The sequence below is a fragment of the Carassius auratus genome, chromosome 7, assembly GCF_003368295.1.
Source record: "Carassius auratus strain Wakin chromosome 7, ASM336829v1, whole genome shotgun sequence".
NCBI lineage: Eukaryota > Metazoa > Chordata > Actinopteri > Cypriniformes > Cyprinidae > Carassius > Carassius auratus.
This window is the reverse complement of record NC_039249.1, coordinates 27,312,927-27,329,898: the sequence shown is the minus strand read 5'-3', so window position 1 is coordinate 27,329,898 and position 16,972 is coordinate 27,312,927. Positions and strand designations below refer to the sequence as shown.

The 16,972-nt window shown below is 42.9% G+C and overlaps 1 protein-coding gene across 2 annotated transcripts in view; it reads right to left on the bottom strand.

Moving 5' to 3' along the window:
- The window catches only part of LOC113106380 (adhesion G protein-coupled receptor L3-like), an 89,711-nt gene that overhangs the window by 51,469 nt on the left and 21,270 nt on the right, over nt 1-16,972 (bottom strand). For both annotated transcript variants that reach the window (XM_026268246.1, XM_026268247.1), the window contains exons 2-3: nt 16,144-16,336; nt 1,505-1,718 (exon numbers count right to left, since the gene is read on the bottom strand). In XM_026268246.1, coding sequence (XP_026124031.1) covers nt 1,505-1,718; nt 16,144-16,213 — 284 coding nt within the window. In that variant the 5' untranslated portion in view covers nt 16,214-16,336. The remainder of the gene's footprint in view (nt 1-1,504; nt 1,719-16,143; nt 16,337-16,972) is intronic.

The window sequence follows — 16,972 nt, the reverse complement described above, 5'->3', positions numbered from 1 at the left end:
AGCGGCCGCTTCCTCTCCCCTCTCCGTTCGCCATGGTGAGACGGCGGCTCCGATCCGTTCCACACGAGCCCAGGGTCGAAGGGGGGCCATGGTGGAGAGCGATGCCAGACCTCCTCTTGGCCACTTACTCCTCTGCAACCTCCCCTGGTCCCACGGAAAACAACCAGATGGGTTCCATCAAAACCACTCCGATCCCGCTCGGTGGCTGGGGAGGAAATATCAAAGAACATACTGCTGGATCTAGCAGTCCTTCTGTGACAATTGCGTTCCAGTAAGACACAGGGAGAGTGATAGATCCAATTTCAGGTATGATTTATTATTGGGGTAATCCAAAACATATAGAAAACAAGCCAGGCTCAAAACCAGAAAGCAATCCAAAAACAAACAAACAAAGGAAGGAACAGAAAAGGACATGGAACGGGAACTCAGAAAACGAGGGGTCTCAGAGGACGAGAAGACTTAGATACGAAAGACTGGAATACAAAAGGAAAGGACTCCATACAGACAACAGGAAAGGACTGGTCAATATAGGGAGGCTAATGACAATTAAGTGGAAGGACCTGGTGCAATTAGCACGAGTGCAATTACTGTGATGAAGGGACAAGACTAGTGTAATTCTAGTGCCTACGGTGAAGTGCCGAAGGGGAAGTGAGCAAACTAGTGGACACCCAGGGAAACAGAGACTAGACAGCGTGACAAATTCCCCACACTGAACATGATTATGTGTGTGAGGTTTGGGGTTTGCTGTAGAAAATACTGTCATTGTTCTGCACTAGATGGACATGGTTACTGTTTGTTATCATGCTGTGTGGCTGAGCAGCTGCTTTAATTTATTTCAGCAACAGAATGGAGAATACACCCAGGAACAATTACAGACACAGTATGCTATGATTCCAGGGCTGTCTGACTCTTCCACTCCACCGAGGTGTGATGAGTGTCAGGCTTCATAAAATGCTGAGGAAAATGATAGGGAGGGCCGGGAAAACGGCAGCCAAAAGAGAGAGCAGCACAGCAGGCTTTAATAAGCCAAATCTGCATCAGTGTATCACACACACAGCATGCGGTGCAGCGGCAGCTAATCCAAAGGTTGTTGGTTCAAACCCCTGAAGGCTTGATTCATGGACCTAAGGATTGCTAAGGTATCCTATATCTTATTACCTACATCACTGAGCTCTTGAGTGGTGTGCTTAAACCCAGATTGCTCCTAGGGGGAGCAGAGGTACTGTGTAATTGTACTTTGATAAGTTGCTGGGTAAGAAAGTGCAAGCTATATAAGTAGCACACAGAAACAGGATGTATTCAATTTTGTCATTTTTGTGGAAACACACTTATATATCATATAATATAATATTTAAGATATTTTTCACAATGTTGTTGTTTTTGTCCTGCATTTTTGATCAAATAAATACAGGTTAGCATAAACTCAAACATCTAAACTTTTACAAACTCTTGACTGGTAGTGTATAAAGTATGTTTTTGGTTTAAGTGTGCTTGTGCGTCTTACCTCTGGCTCATGATCTTGTATGTTTCAGGTAAATAACAGCGTGTGTTCTCCATCTGAGCGGGGTCAGCGTCACAGATTTTGTCATCAGTTCGGCCGTAATTTGCACTCTTGATCATGATGACATCCCTCCCAGGACAGCGCAGATCGATCGGGTAACTTTCACAGGACAGCTCCTGCCGAACAACCGCCATGGGCACCGGTGCACGACTGAATGCTACAGAAAGAGAGAGGAGACAATGAATAAAATACAATAAAATAAAAACTACATGCCCTTTTTTTATCAGAACTGAGCAAAAATTAAGAGAGCAAGTGACCATTTACACAGGGAATTTAAGAAAACACACACACAAAAATGTATGATGTATTGATGCACCATTTGAATGAGATACGAAAGATGTGAGAAACTAGATGATTGGAATATAGTCCACAAGTGAACTGCTTTTATAGTGTCATTTTAAAAGCTTGGTCAACATTCTCTCTCAGTATTTAAAAGAGCCACATTCTGCAAAATTTTGCATTGCACTAAATTACAACTAAATGCGTAGTTGTGAACTACTCTTTTAACTGATTGAATACTGAAAAACATTGTTAGTTATTGTTAACTAAAAAAAAAAAACTGATACAAAATACAAAAAAAATTAGTTGACAAGACAACATTTCTCATTTCCATTTAGTTTGTCTTAATGTACTAATATAACTAGAACTGAAATAAATATTAATAAAAACCATATAGAGAAAAATAAAAATTACAAGAAATCTAAAATGAAAATGAAAACAGAAAACATCAATTAAATCCAACAGCATCTTAATGATACTAATAAATAAATAAATAGATAAAAAGCTTGTATATTTTAGTTTTAGATCAATTTGGTTTTTTTATATAAATATTAGATTTATATTAGCCAAATAGCATGTATTAATGAGAATAAGGCACATTCTATAGTAAACCTCACTTAAATTCAAATAAACGAGAAGGGGAAAAACATTTAAATGCAAGTTAAACCATATTGCAGATAATTAGTGAATAAGAAATACATTATTGTGTGAAACCCTGCATTGCACAACAGTTCAGAGAATCCTTCAGTGAAACACATATAACAGGATCTAAGGTTGTTTCTCTGCTGTAAATCTGTCCAGATCAGAGTATTTAGTCCCAGCTGATGGACTAAAGCTCAGCTTGTGTTCAGCTCAAGCCCACGGGTTCAGCTCAGGGGACAGTAAAACCTTGATTCTGTGGTCACTGGAGTGTTTCTGTGTGGATCTGGAGGTTCGCTGTGATGATGGACGAGCTGAGAGTGTCACGGAGACGAACCCCGTGATTCCCTCTACTGGCCAGCAGAGGGCTCCATCTCTGGAATACTGACTCTCACATTCACCTATACTGATTCGCACTACACTACCCATCATCCCCGCACCTCTACTCTGATCATCACACAGGTGCAGCTCATTGGCACGGATATATAAGCTGCACAACTCCATTAGCCAAACGCGAAGTCTTGTTTTGCTCCGGCTAACATTTCCAAGCGTTATTATCCGAGTTTGATTTCCTGTTACCAGTATTGCTTGTTTACCGTCTCTTGAACCTTTGCTGCCTGCCTCTCGACCTTGGATTGTTTATTGGACTCTGAATCTTGCCTGTTTCCCCTGAACTTCTGCTTGTGTTTGACGACGATTCTGGTTATCTCTACTGTTGTGTTTGCTGATCCTGATCCCTGCCTGTACGACCTCGAGTCTGTCAATAAAGCCTGCAAAATGGATTCCCTGTCTGATGATGTGTTACAGAAGACTTCGCCACAACCGAATCCAGCGGCTTACGATCATCTGTGTGCTACTATGGCAGCCCAGGCAAACCAGATCGCTGCTAACCAACATCAATTGAATCGTCTCACTTCTATCACGGAGGAACTGGTAAAGGCTGTTCAAAATCTCCACAGCCCTGCCGTGACGTTATCCCCACCTGCAGCGGTCACCGCTTCCCACATGGCAGGAACGCCAACTCACGTTAATCCACGACTGGCTTACCCGGAGAAATTTGACGGGGACTCTACCAAGTGTAAGGGCTTTCTACTACAGTGCTCGCTGTTCGTTGAACAACAACCCACCCTTTACACCACTGATGCTGGTAGGATCGCCTTCGTGTGTTCATTATTAACGGGAAGAGCTTTGGAATGGATAACGGCTGTGTGGCGCGAGGATGGAACGGCGTTCACCACTTTCACTGACTTTCTGATACGTTTCCGTGAGGTGTTTGATCACCCCCGAGAGGGGAAAGGAGCGGGTGAGCGTTTGCTTGAGTTATCGCAGGGAGGATTAACAGCAGCGGAATATGCCTTGAACTTTCGCACTTTGGCTGCTCAGACGTCATGGGTGAGCGACACGCTGAAGGTATTGTTTCGCAAAGGGCTCAATCCCGAACTGCAAACCGAACTCGCTTGCCGTGATGAAGGGAGAACTCTGAGTGATCTTATTTCACTGACTATAACCATTGACAACCTGCAACGCTCTCGCCGAGTCAGTGCTCCACGCCCCTTCACCGCTGCGGTAACGCGACCCGTAGAAACTACAGAGCCCATGCAGATAAACTCCTATCATCTGACGGAGGAGGAACGTCACCGCCGCAGGGTTAACCGACTCTGTCTCTACTGTGGTACTCCGGGACATCTTCGAATCACTTGCCCCTCTCGCCGCTCTTCTCCCACTCCGAAATCAGTGAGTTTACCTTTTAACTGTGTGTCAGTCCCTTTGATAATCAAGACCGACAAGGTTCAAATAGCCACCACTGCTTTACTTGATTCAGGAGCAGCTGGGAACTTTATCTCTGAGGACTTTGCCAGAGGGAATAACATCTCATTAATTTCATGCACTAATTCTCTGTCTGTAGCCACAATAGATGGGGGCCCTTTGGGGTCTGGATTGATCACTCACCGCACCCAAGATCTTCAAATGTTAACCGGCCTGCTACACCACGAAACCATTCAGTTCTACGTGCTCCCTGTATCTAACACCCCTGTTATTTTGGGATTGCCCTGGCTCAGACTGCATGATCCTCAGGTGTCGTGGAGAGAAGGACAAATTCTTAGATGGAGCACCCAGTGTCAGAAATCATGCCTCTCGACCATCTCTCCCATGACGGTACAAGTTGTCACATTAGACCAGGAGACCACCAGCATTCCCAATCTGCCCAAGGAGTATCACGATCTCGTCATCGCCTTCAGCAAGGTACAGGCAAACACATTACCACCACATCGCAGCCATGATTGTGCCATTGATCTCATTCCAGGTTCATCACCACCCCGGGGACGAATCTTCCCATTATCATTACCCGAGTCAGAAGCTATGGCCAAGTACATCAAGGAGGAGCTGGAGAAGGGGTTCATACGTCCATCCACCTCTCCTGCCTCAGCTGGCTTCTTCTTTGTCCGCAAGAAGGATGGAGGTCTGCGCCCTTGCATCGATTATCGTGGACTCAACGAAATAACAGTAAAGTTTCGCTATCCTCTACCACTGGTGCCCTCTGCATTAGAACAGTTACGTACTGCACAGTACTACACCAAATTGGATCTGCGCTGCGCATACAACCTCATCCGCATTAGGGAGGGGGAAGAGTGGAAGACCGCTTTCTCAACCACCAATGGGCACTACGAATACCGGGTGATGCCGTTTGGACTGGTCAATAGTCCTTCGGTTTTCCAATCCTTTGTCAATGACATCTTCAGAGACATGCTAAATAGAACTGTGATCATATACATTGACGATATATTAATCTATTCAGATACCCTGGAGGAACATGTCCAACATGTGAGAGCTGTGCTGCAAAGACTCATTGAACATCAACTCTATGCTAAGGCGGAGAAGTGTGAGTTTCATACCACCTCCACCACCTTCCTGGGGTACGTCATCAGCCCAGAGGGGGTCGCCATGGATGAGAGCAAAGTCAATGCCGTTCTCAAGTGGTCAGTACCGAGGACACTAAAGGAACTTCAACGCTTTCTGGGGTTTGCTAATTTCTATCGCCGTTTCATCAGGAACTTCAGCTCTGTGGTTAGTCCCCTCACGTCTCTGGTCAAGAAAGGAGTCCATCGGCTACACTGGGCTGAAGCTGCTTCTCAAGCTTTCCAGGAACTAAAGAGAAGGTTTGTGACCGCCCCCATACTCCATCATCCTGACCCATATCTCCAGTTTCTCGTCGAGGTGGATGCCTCCAACACTGGTATCGGGGCTATTCTCTCCCAACGCCAGAGTTCTACCGGTAAACTCCACCCATGTGCCTTTTACTCCCGCAAACTCAATGCTGCTGAACGGAACTACGACGTGGGAGACCGTGAACTTCTCGCTATGAAAGCGGCCTTCGAAGAGTGGAGACACTGGCTGGAGGGGGCCAACTTTCCCTTCACCGTACTAACCGATCATAAGAATCTCGAGTACTTGCGCTCAGCCAAGCGCCTCAATCCACGGCAGGCCAGATGGTCTCTGTTCTTCTCCCGATTCGACTTCTCAGTTACCTACCGTCCAGGCTCCAAGAACACTAAGGCAGATGCGCTATCCCGTATTCACGAGGACGAACAGATTCCATCCGAACCAGAGTCCATACTCCCTTTCGAAGTAGTCATTGCACCAGTACAATGGGACATCATGACATTAATCCAACAACACAACTCTCAACACGCACCTCCAGCAACTTGTCCTCCTGATAAGGTTTACGTACCACCCACCTTACGTGATCAAGTTTTCAACCACACGCACTGCTTGCCCGCATCCGGTCATCCCGGTATCACGGCTACCATTAACCTGCTTCAGAACCGGTTCTGGTGGGAATCATTACCCAAGGACACTATAACTTTCATCCAACAATGCCAGACCTGTAATGCACACAAGACTCCCCGCCAATTGCCAGCCGGATTGCTTCAACCACTCCCCATCCCACAACGACCCTGGTCCCATCTAGCAATAGACTTCATCACTGATCTACCTGTCTCTCAGGGTAACACTGTTGTTCTGACAGTAATTGATCGTTTCTCCAAAGCCTGTCGCCTTATTCCCCTACCTAAATTGCCTACTGCTCTACAGACTGCCGAACTACTCTGTAACTGGGTCTTCCGTCTTTACGGACTACCGGAGGATATCGTCTCCGATAGAGGTCCCCAATTTACCTCTCGTCTCTGGAAAGCCTTCTTCCAAGCCCTCAATATAAACGTTAGCTTAACCTCTGGTTACCACCCTCAATCCAACGGCCAGGTCGAAAGACTCAATCAGGAGATCACCCGGTTCCTGAGATCATACTGCAGCTCCAACCAAGAAGATTGGGCACGGTTTCTCCTTTGGGCTGAGTACGCACAGAACTCCCTGGTCAAACCAGCTACTGGTATAACCCCCTTTAAGTGCATCCTAGGCTATCAACCACCCATGTTTCCCTGGTCCGGGGAACCCACCGATGTACCCGCTGTCACGGACTGGTTGCAACGTAGTGAGGAGACTTGGAATCAAGCTCACGTACACCTTCAACGAGCCATCCGCCATCAAAAAGAACATGCTGACCACCGTCGCCGTCCTGGGCCTGTATACCAACCCGGACAATGGGTGTGGCTCTCTACCCGAGATCTCCGTCTCCGACTACCCTGCAAAAAACTAAGTCCAAGGTACGTGGGTCCCTTCAAGATAACACATCAGATCACTCCTGTTTCATTCCGTCTTGCATTACCTGACACCTATCGCATCTCTCCCACCTTTCATGTATCTCTGCTCAAGCCCGCTGTGGCCCCTGGAGAGGAGGGAGAGGGGAGGTCCCGTGAGCAGAGTCCCCAGCCCGTCCAGATCGAGACTGAGGAAACTTACCAAGTGCGAGAGCTTCTTAACTCCAGGCGTCGAGGACGCATCCTGCAGTATCTGGTCGACTGGGAGGGGTACGGTCCGGAGGAACAATCTTGGGTCAACGCTGACAACATACTAGACCCCAACCTCATCACGGAGTTCCATCGGTTACATCCGGAGAAACCGGCCCCCCGACCACGCGGTAGACCTCGACGTCGGCTACCATCTCACGCCAGGAGTCGCTCGCAGGGAGGGGGCTCTGTCACGGAGACGAACCCCGTGATTCCCTCTACTGGCCAGCAGAGGGCTCCATCTCTGGAATACTGACTCTCACATTCACCTATACTGATTCGCACTACACTACCCATCATCCCCGCACCTCTACTCTGATCATCACACAGGTGCAGCTCATTGGCACGGATATATAAGCTGCACAACTCCATTAGCCAAACGCGAAGTCTTGTTTTGCTCCGGCTAACATTTCCAAGCGTTATTATCCGAGTTTGATTTCCTGTTACCAGTATTGCTTGTTTACCGTCTCTTGAACCTTTGCTGCCTGCCTCTCGACCTTGGATTGTTTATTGGACTCTGAATCTTGCCTGTTTCCCCTGAACTTCTGCTTGTGTTTGACGACGATTCTGGTTATCTCTACTGTTGTGTTTGCTGATCCTGATCCCTGCCTGTACGACCTCGAGTCTGTCAATAAAGCCTGCAAAATGGATTCCCTGTCTGATGATGTGTTACAGAGAGTCTCCTGGCACAGACAGCAACATTTTGATTTAAAGTCTCAGGGCATTTGATGGATCCCACAGGCATGTCTGATATTCCCATTTACCTTCAAATAAAAGTGTGTGTACGTCTGTGTATTTACAGTCCACCAACAATAATCAGAACAGACTGGAAGAAATACATGAATATGTGTGTAAGAGAGCATTCCGTTATATGTGTGAGCAATTTAATTCATTACGTGAAACATAGGTATAGAAACTGATCGGAAGACTAGTTTCAGAAAAGTTTGCTTCATGCACATTTGATGGCAATAGCCGTGTTTCCACTGTCGGGCTAAAGGCTGGTGTGCTAGTGCGTGCCAGGGCCAGTCGTGTTTCCACTGTCACTTCCGGGGCTTGATCGTGCCTCGTCGGGGCCAACAGCCAGGGTTTTTTGCCCCCCACAAAAACCTTGGGCCAAAGTGGGCCAGCTGGGGCTAGAGGAGGGGTTATGAACAAAGGCGGAGTTTTCTCCGCGTCTGGAGAGCTCTGCGGATCAATTCAGAAAGATAACAGCTACAACACTAGTATTAAAGACATTTTTAAATAAGTTGAGCTCAAATTTCAATCTTAGTCAGCAGCGAGTGTTTGAAATAACTTGATCCAATGTAAATTATAATCACTAAACATGGGAGAAATATTTATAAGCAATGTAAAAGACTATGCACGCTAAACATTAACATTACCATAGTAAACATGGTAAATGCAACCAGGAGAAATCAGACGTGAGCTTCTTATTCTTTATCACAATTGTGTATTTATTTAGTAACTTATATTATCTGTCATAAATCTCGTCTCGAGAGTTATAACTCGATGTTGCCTATCATAAAAAATATAATAATGTTTTTGTTCGGGAGCTTTTATAAAAATAGAGAGATTATCATTCATTATAAAGGTTGCTACTGTGGCTACAAATAAAGAGAAACAGACTCGACTGAATAAGCAGGCTATTTTCATAAGCGTTAAAAATAAATAAATAAAATAGAAATACATTTATTTCTTTGTGATTAATTTTGAGTCCTGATAAATTAATTCATTATGATCAATATATCACTTATTCTATAGTAAAACATTGATGCTTTTGAACTTGAATATTTAACAAAGCATGCAAACAAACGGCCGCTTTTATCATGTTCGTATGTGATCGCGCATGTTCCAGTGACTTATTTCTTAGTTTTCTGGTAACTTCTCTCTGTTGGTGAATGATGGGGTTGCGTGACTTTGTTCTGAGAGGCGTGTAAAGGACGTGTTTTAGTGACGCGCAGCGGTGGTTCAGGCTCGACTGTGGAAACCCTCCGCTATTCTGGCCTCGTGCTACTGGCCCGAGGCTATGACCCCAGCCGGCCCGTTTAAAGCCCTAGCACCATACACATCTGTGACTGGTCACCATATTACACTTTGTTCAATAAAAATTCATTATGAAGGATTTCAGAGCCTCTTTAAATGAAATTAAATATAACAACGGTATGTGACTAATTATTTAAATAATTCTTTCTCTCTGTCTCAAAAAAAATATGTGTGATTTGTAATTAGACTCATAAACGTAAACAATATATCAACATTTGTTTACCGCAACACTCAAGAGCATGTAATATGGCAAACTCATATGGCAGTAATTATTATGTGATAAGAAAGAACTGTGGAAATAAGTCAAACTCTAAGTCTAAACCAAGATGCAGGAAGCATTTAAACCCAGACATCAAAACCTGATCTCCACAGTAAAAGTCCTGACACACACACACAGATCCAGTGCACGCCACAGACTTTTATTTTAATTGGCCTCCAGCTTCCGTACAGCACCTTTAGTGTGAATCTCAGCATTTACAGTGAGACTGTTCTCACACTGGCATGAACAAACACTTGCCCGCCGAGAACACATCATTAACCACGAGACGTGACGCAGCGGAGCACACACACACACACACACACACACACACACACACACACACACACACACACACACACGCACACACACACACACACACACACACGCACACTCACTTGCTCATGCACACATTAACTTATTATTGTCAATGTTGAAATGAATGTTGTTCTGCCCAATATTTTTGTGGAAAAATTTTTTATTTTAGGATTCTTTGATGAATGAGAAGTAAACAAAAAACAAAAAACATTTATTTGAAATGGAAATATTTTGCAACGTTATATATTCATTATATACATTTAATTAATTTCATTGCTTATTTATTTTTTTATGTGTCATGTAAATATGTGTATGTGTGTGTTTTAGGTCTGTAGGGTCATTATAAACCAAAGCTCTTCTCTTCTCTTCCTTACCCTGATACCTGGCCAGCTCTGACATTTAAAAGTCATCATTAACATCAAAACATAAGCCAGGGGGCTCAAACACACACACACACACACACACACACATTCCATGGGGCCTGGCCAGCGTAATCTCACAAAAAAAGAGAAAATCTGCCTAAACACAGGTCAGTAACATCAGGGTGATGGATTAGCCATTCTGAGATAGTGTGTCTGTTTGTGTGTGTGTGTGTGTGTGTGTGTGTGTGTGTATTAGCCATGCTGAGCTAGTGTGTGTGTGTGTGTGTGTGTGTGTGTGTGTGTGTGTGTGTGTGTGTGTGTGTGTTGACAGATGGTCTTCAGTGGTCTGATAACACGGTCTGAAGAGTCTCTCTGCATTACTATTACTACTTATAATGATGAATTAAATTCTACTTCATCCCATGCCTTCTTCACCTCTGGAAGCTTTGGTGGATTTCTCCTTGTCCCGTAGATGATCTGCTAGCGTGCTTTTACTTTGCGCAAGTCAGATCAGTTTCTTTGCTTGAGAAGCGTTCAGCTTTTCCGCCATGTAAATAGCGATCCACCATGGCGCGAGCGCATCTCGCTCTTAAAGGGAATGGGAGCTGACACTCTGATTGGTATATTGAACATTACGCCCATTACTTATTAAGAGAATAGGGACAACCCATTCCAGAAATCCACCTTGGCGCACAGACCATTTTTCGTTCATTAAAATATCGGAAAAGTGGATTTGGACACGCCCTGAGTGCACCTGCGCTGTGCGCTTTAAACTTTGTGTTTAGATCGTTAAAATAGGGCCCAATATCTCAGACACAAGAATGTGTAACAGAATATGATTGGGCAGAACAAGTACATAAATAAGGAACTTCACCTTCAAAAACAGCACATGCTTGCCTCGTAAGAGACTTTTGAGATGGTTCAAGGCAAGGTGCACTGCTAACAGCTCTAGGCAATTGATGTGCCACTGCGTCTCTGTGTCTCGCCACAGCCCCGCGAACTCCGCTACCTGACCCCTGTGTCCAGGCAACGCAGTAACTACCCAGGATGACAGCGCACGATGACGTAATGATGTATGTCCAGATGTTCGAGACTGTGGCTACGTGGGAGGCGTGGCCCAAGGAGGAATGGGCGTGCATCGTTGCCCCACTGCTCACAGGAGAGGCTCAGTGTGCATACTTCACGCTTCCCCTGGAACAAAGCACCTCCTTACAAGGACTTACGGAAGGAGATCCTGGGCCAGATGGGGCTGGCTGGAGGGCCCCATCAAACACCAGGTAGCAGAGCACGTTGCAACACCTGGTCAGTCTGTTTCTGGATGTGTTATCCCCCCAGCCTGGGTGGACCCACATCTTGGAGCACGACGTCTGCACACCACCGGAGACCATCATCCGGCCACAGCCCTACCGTTTCCTGGAGGCTCGGTGACATGCCATCGAGGACGAGGTACAGGATCAGCTGAGGTTAGGGGTAATTGAACCATCACGCAGCCCATAGTTCAGCCCCATCATCATGGTTCTGAAGCTCGAAGGCACCCTCCACTTTTGTAACTACTTCCGCTGCCTGAGAGAGGTCCTCGAATTTGATTGTTACCCAATGCCCCATATCGACGAGTTGTTGGACCGTTTGGGAAGGGCTCGGTTCATCTACACTCTATACCTTACCAAGGGCTACTGGTAGGTCCCGTTAACGGAACAGGCCAAACCGAAGACGGCCTTCTCTACCCCAAGTGGCCACTGGCAGTACCAGGTCCTTCCCTTCGGCCTACATGGGGCCCTGGCCACCTTCCAACGGTTAATGGATGTCCTCCTCCAGCCGCATCTGGAGCAGCTGCGGAGGGTGCTAATGGAACTACACCGGGCTGGCCTGACCACCAACCCCCGGAAGTGTCATCTGGTACTCGCCAAAGCAAAGTACTTGGGGTACCAGGTGGTTCGCAGCCTCATTAAACCTCAAGAGAAGAAGGTGGCAGCTATCCTCTGCCTTTTTGGGGTTGGCGGGGTACTACCTCTGCTCTATCCCTAACTTCTCCTTCTTAGCTTCTCCCCTGACAGACCTGTCCAGGAAGGGGCAGCGGGAGAAGGTCCCGTGGACCCCCGAGACGGAAGCGGCGTTCCACCGGATGAAGGCAGCCCTCACAACAGATCCGCTCCTCCGAGCCCCCGACTTCAACCGCCCCTTCCTGCTGCAGATGGATGTATCCGACACCGGGTTAGGACCCGTCCTATCACAGGCCCACTTCACCCTCATAACAGACCACGCTCCCCTACAGTGGATGGCCCGAGCCAAGGAGACGAATGCCAGGGTGACGTGGTGGTTCCTCACGCTCCAGGACTTCAACTTCACCGTGCAACACCGAGCGGGGACGGCCAACGCCAACGTTGACGGTCTCTCCCAGCTATGGTCCGCTTTAGCAAGTGTGTCAGGCTCCACTACCCTACCTCCACCGATCTCCCCGCTTCTCCATGGGAACAGGAAGATGCTTGTTTTATATATATATATATATATATATATATATATATATATATATATATATATATATATATATATATATATATATAATTTTATATATATAATTTTAAGAAATGTAATATATTTATTTATAATAATTCTAATATAGTATTTTCTAGACACATTCAAGCTTATTCATCTACAAAAACAAATATTATTGAAATATATATTTGTTTGTGTAACCTGAACTTGACTATATTTTACAAAGAGAGGATTTCATATGATCTATCAACATATTTACTGACATATCCCTCAAGACTTACTGATATAAAAATTATAATTAATCTTTATTTGGAGTTCTACTCCATTTCTTAGTTTTAAGCCTAAAATGTGTTTTATAATAATGTGTCATTATTGATGAGGATTGTGTGATCTTTGAATAATAAAGGTCTTTTAAATGCAAGATATTTAAAATATGCCCCTCTTTATCACAATAAAATATACTTTACTAAAATATACTTTACGTTTATCTTCAACTCTACTTTCACACTATTAAAGGGCATTAAACTTAAATTTAGCAGACTATACGTATACCAGTAAAGTATACTAAAAGTTAAAATGCAAGGTATTTTTGAGTACATAAATATATAAATGTATCCGTAGTATACCTAACATGAGATAAATGTATTTCAAATAAATTGTAGTCTATATATTTTGAACTAGGGTACAGATCAAAAGAATTTGATTTAGAATAATTACGTTTTGTTAATTTTTTTTTCTCGTATACCAAGGCTGCATTTATTTGATTAAAATACAGTAAAACAGTAATACTGTGAAATATTTTAGCAATTTCTGCAACTGTTTTCTATGTGAATATATTGTAAAATATAATTTATTTCTGTGATGCAAAACTGAATTTCCAGCATCATTACTCCAGTCTTCAATGTTATGCGATCCTTCAGAAATCATTTTAATGCTCAAGAAACATTTTTTTTATTTTTTATTAGAGTAAGAATGTTATCAATAAATACAATCTGACATTACATTTATTGTCTGCATTTCTAAGAACGTTTTCACTTCTAAAGAGAGACTTTCAGTCTTGCAGCACACAAATTTGTCCTTCAAATTTCACATAAAAATGTATATTATAAACAATAAAGCACTGTAGACATCAGTATCTCATAAAAGCTTCAGCAGAAAGAGGCAAACACTCCCACAGGTAATTTAATTACAGCAGTAAGTTTCAGTATCTACAGCCTTTAAAACATGAGCGCTGCTTCCTTTTGACTTCAGTTCAGAGCTGCAGACGGTCAAATCCTGGATGTGTGTGTGCTTTAGTCTATTTGTTTTAAAAGTCTATTTGTCAGAGCATTCAGGGGAATTTGTGTTTTTCCGACTTTTGCATGTCAAATGGAAAACAGAACAATGCAGCTCATTAATTGACCTCATGCTATTAGACATCTCTATGTCTCATTTTCTCTCTAAATCCCTCTTTCCTACTTTTCCTGCTCTTTATTTCTCCCTGATCTACAATTATGTTCCTCTCTGTCCAACATCTGTGGCCAGATATCCTCTCAAATGATGGCAGCACCTCTAATCGCCCATTATGGTAATTTTCTGTTCAAGGAAGAGCGAAGCTGGTTTCTCCGAATCAACTTCAGGGTTTATACTGTTCCAATAATGCATTAAGATGACCACATTTCAAGGTGCACTACTGAGGGCCGTTAAAATAAGCAGATAACATAATCAAGCTGACACTTTAAACAGCTTATTTTAGACCAGTTTTAAGGCACCATTACAGAAGACATTCAATTTATTTGCAAAATTGTACTGTTTTCCCCAAAAGGTGTCATTATTTGCTCATTAGAGGGTAATGCTGTTTAACAACAAATGATTTGCACCAGATATTGCATTTGCATATTGTATCTCTTCATTTGGTGTTTGCTAAAACACTTTCTTTTTTTTCACATATTTTCAGATTTTGGATATAAAATGTAGAGATGTTCCGATACCCTTTTTCTCTTCCCGATACCGATTCCGATACCTGGGCTCAGGGTATCGGCCGATACCGAGTACTGATCCGATACCTGGGTGTATATCTGTATATACAGCTGTATATACTACTAGCCCTGTGTAAATTGCTAGAATTTTTTTATGGTGTGCTTCAGACAGATCCCTCAATAAAACATGAACAAATACATGGTGAACTACTGTATTTATTACAGTATTTTTATTATCTAACATGAATTTGACAGTATTATTTATTTTCTTATGCAAAAAAGAACTTCAAATGCAGCCAAAAATCTAACACCGCAAACTAAAAAAGGTATTTAAGTTTTACAATATAACTGTATAAAAAAACTGCAACAAATAAGTCTAGGAATATAAAAAAAAGATCTATTAATCAGATAATCTCTAACAAGTAAAAAACAAGTAAAAAACAAGCAACCATCTAGGCATAATTATTATTATTATAGAGATGTATTATTATTACTGTAGGCTACAACAGTAGCTTTATATATTGTCAATTTACTCATGTAAACCAAACATTTATTTTAATGGGCTGCCATGAAGATCTTTGAGTGTCTGTGTTTATGATATGACAGTATTCTCAAATGAAACGGTAAATTCTCATGAAGTGACGGTTTATGCGTTCGTGTCCTCATGACACACAGCAGAGACTACAAAACAGCGAGCTCTCGCGCATCTGTGCCAGTCACCCACAGAGATGTAGATTTTGCGGGAGTAATATTTAAATAGTATTTTGCAGTTTAATATTCACAGACACTAGTATATATTCGGCTACTGTCTGGAGCCCTGCGTTTTGACTTACACGGAAGCGACTGAACGCAGCTGCCGGTACTGAATATACTCGAGAGTCTGTAACTACCGGTACTACAGAGACATACTGCTAACCACTGATCTATAATATAGTAGCGGCTTCACTGTCTTTTGGCAGTTTAGAATGTGATGAGTGATCCAGTCATATATAGATAAGGGCTGCTAACGCGTTTTCATTTCTTCTTCGCTGCTCTAAACAGGGGTTGCTTGTGGCAACACAGCACAACTTCCTGTGTTTTCAATGCATTTTGAGCAGCGAAGAAGAACCGTGCAGCGGTTAGGCAAAGCTTGCGGTCATAACTAGGTCTTTTTTAAGAAAATGGTATCGGATCGGTATATGGGTTCATGTACTCGCCGATGCCGATGCCAGAATTTGTTGTGGTATCGGAGATATTTCCGATACTAGTATCGGAATCGGAACAACTCTAATAAAATGCTTCTAAGAAGCCACTGGAAATGCAAGAAAACCAATGTAAGTCTTAGACTCACCCAGAGTCGCAGGCTCCAGCACACTGGCCAATAGCAGCACTTGTAAAAACGCCATGGCCCCGCCCCTCATTCTGGATTGGCTGGCTTGAGTGTGGCTCCTCCCCTTCCAGCAGATTGTTTGAGTGAGAAAGAAGCAAGTTTACTCAAGATTTGGAGCTCAGTGGTTCTTTCTGTCCGACAATTATTGAGCCACCTATGAACACAGAAAGAGAAGAAACAGTACTGTTTTAGTGATCAGTGAATACAGGATTTTTATTAGTCAGAAATCAAAACTACTTTTACACAACATTTACTCACTAAAAACTATCTCTCTATCTCTATCTATCTATTATCTATCTGTCTATCATGTGTGTGTGTGTGTTATTTTAGTACTAACTTTTTGAAATATTGCCAATTAAGGCAACTTAGTGCTATAATCTCAAATCAGTGCTATTATCTAAACATTGTTAAAGATTTGTATTAATAGTTAATATAACAGAATTAATATTTTTACTTTTTGTGTGAATTCGTTTTCATATTATTTATTATTTAAAGTTTTAGTAATTCTGTTAAATTTTGTAATTTTTATTCGTTTTTGTATTTTTTATTTCTAACTTTAATTTATTTAATTTTGATTTATTTCATACTTAAAAAGAAAAATAAGTTGCCCAACTAACTGAAAGTTATATTTTATTTTATCATATAATATTTTTTCAGCTTTATTTCTATTAACCAAAGCTTTGAAATAGATCTGTAATAGTTGTATTTGTAGTAAAATTGCCTAAAATCTGCTGATGTATTATTTGATCACTATCGCTATTATTTATTCATTACAATGAGCAAATCAAGG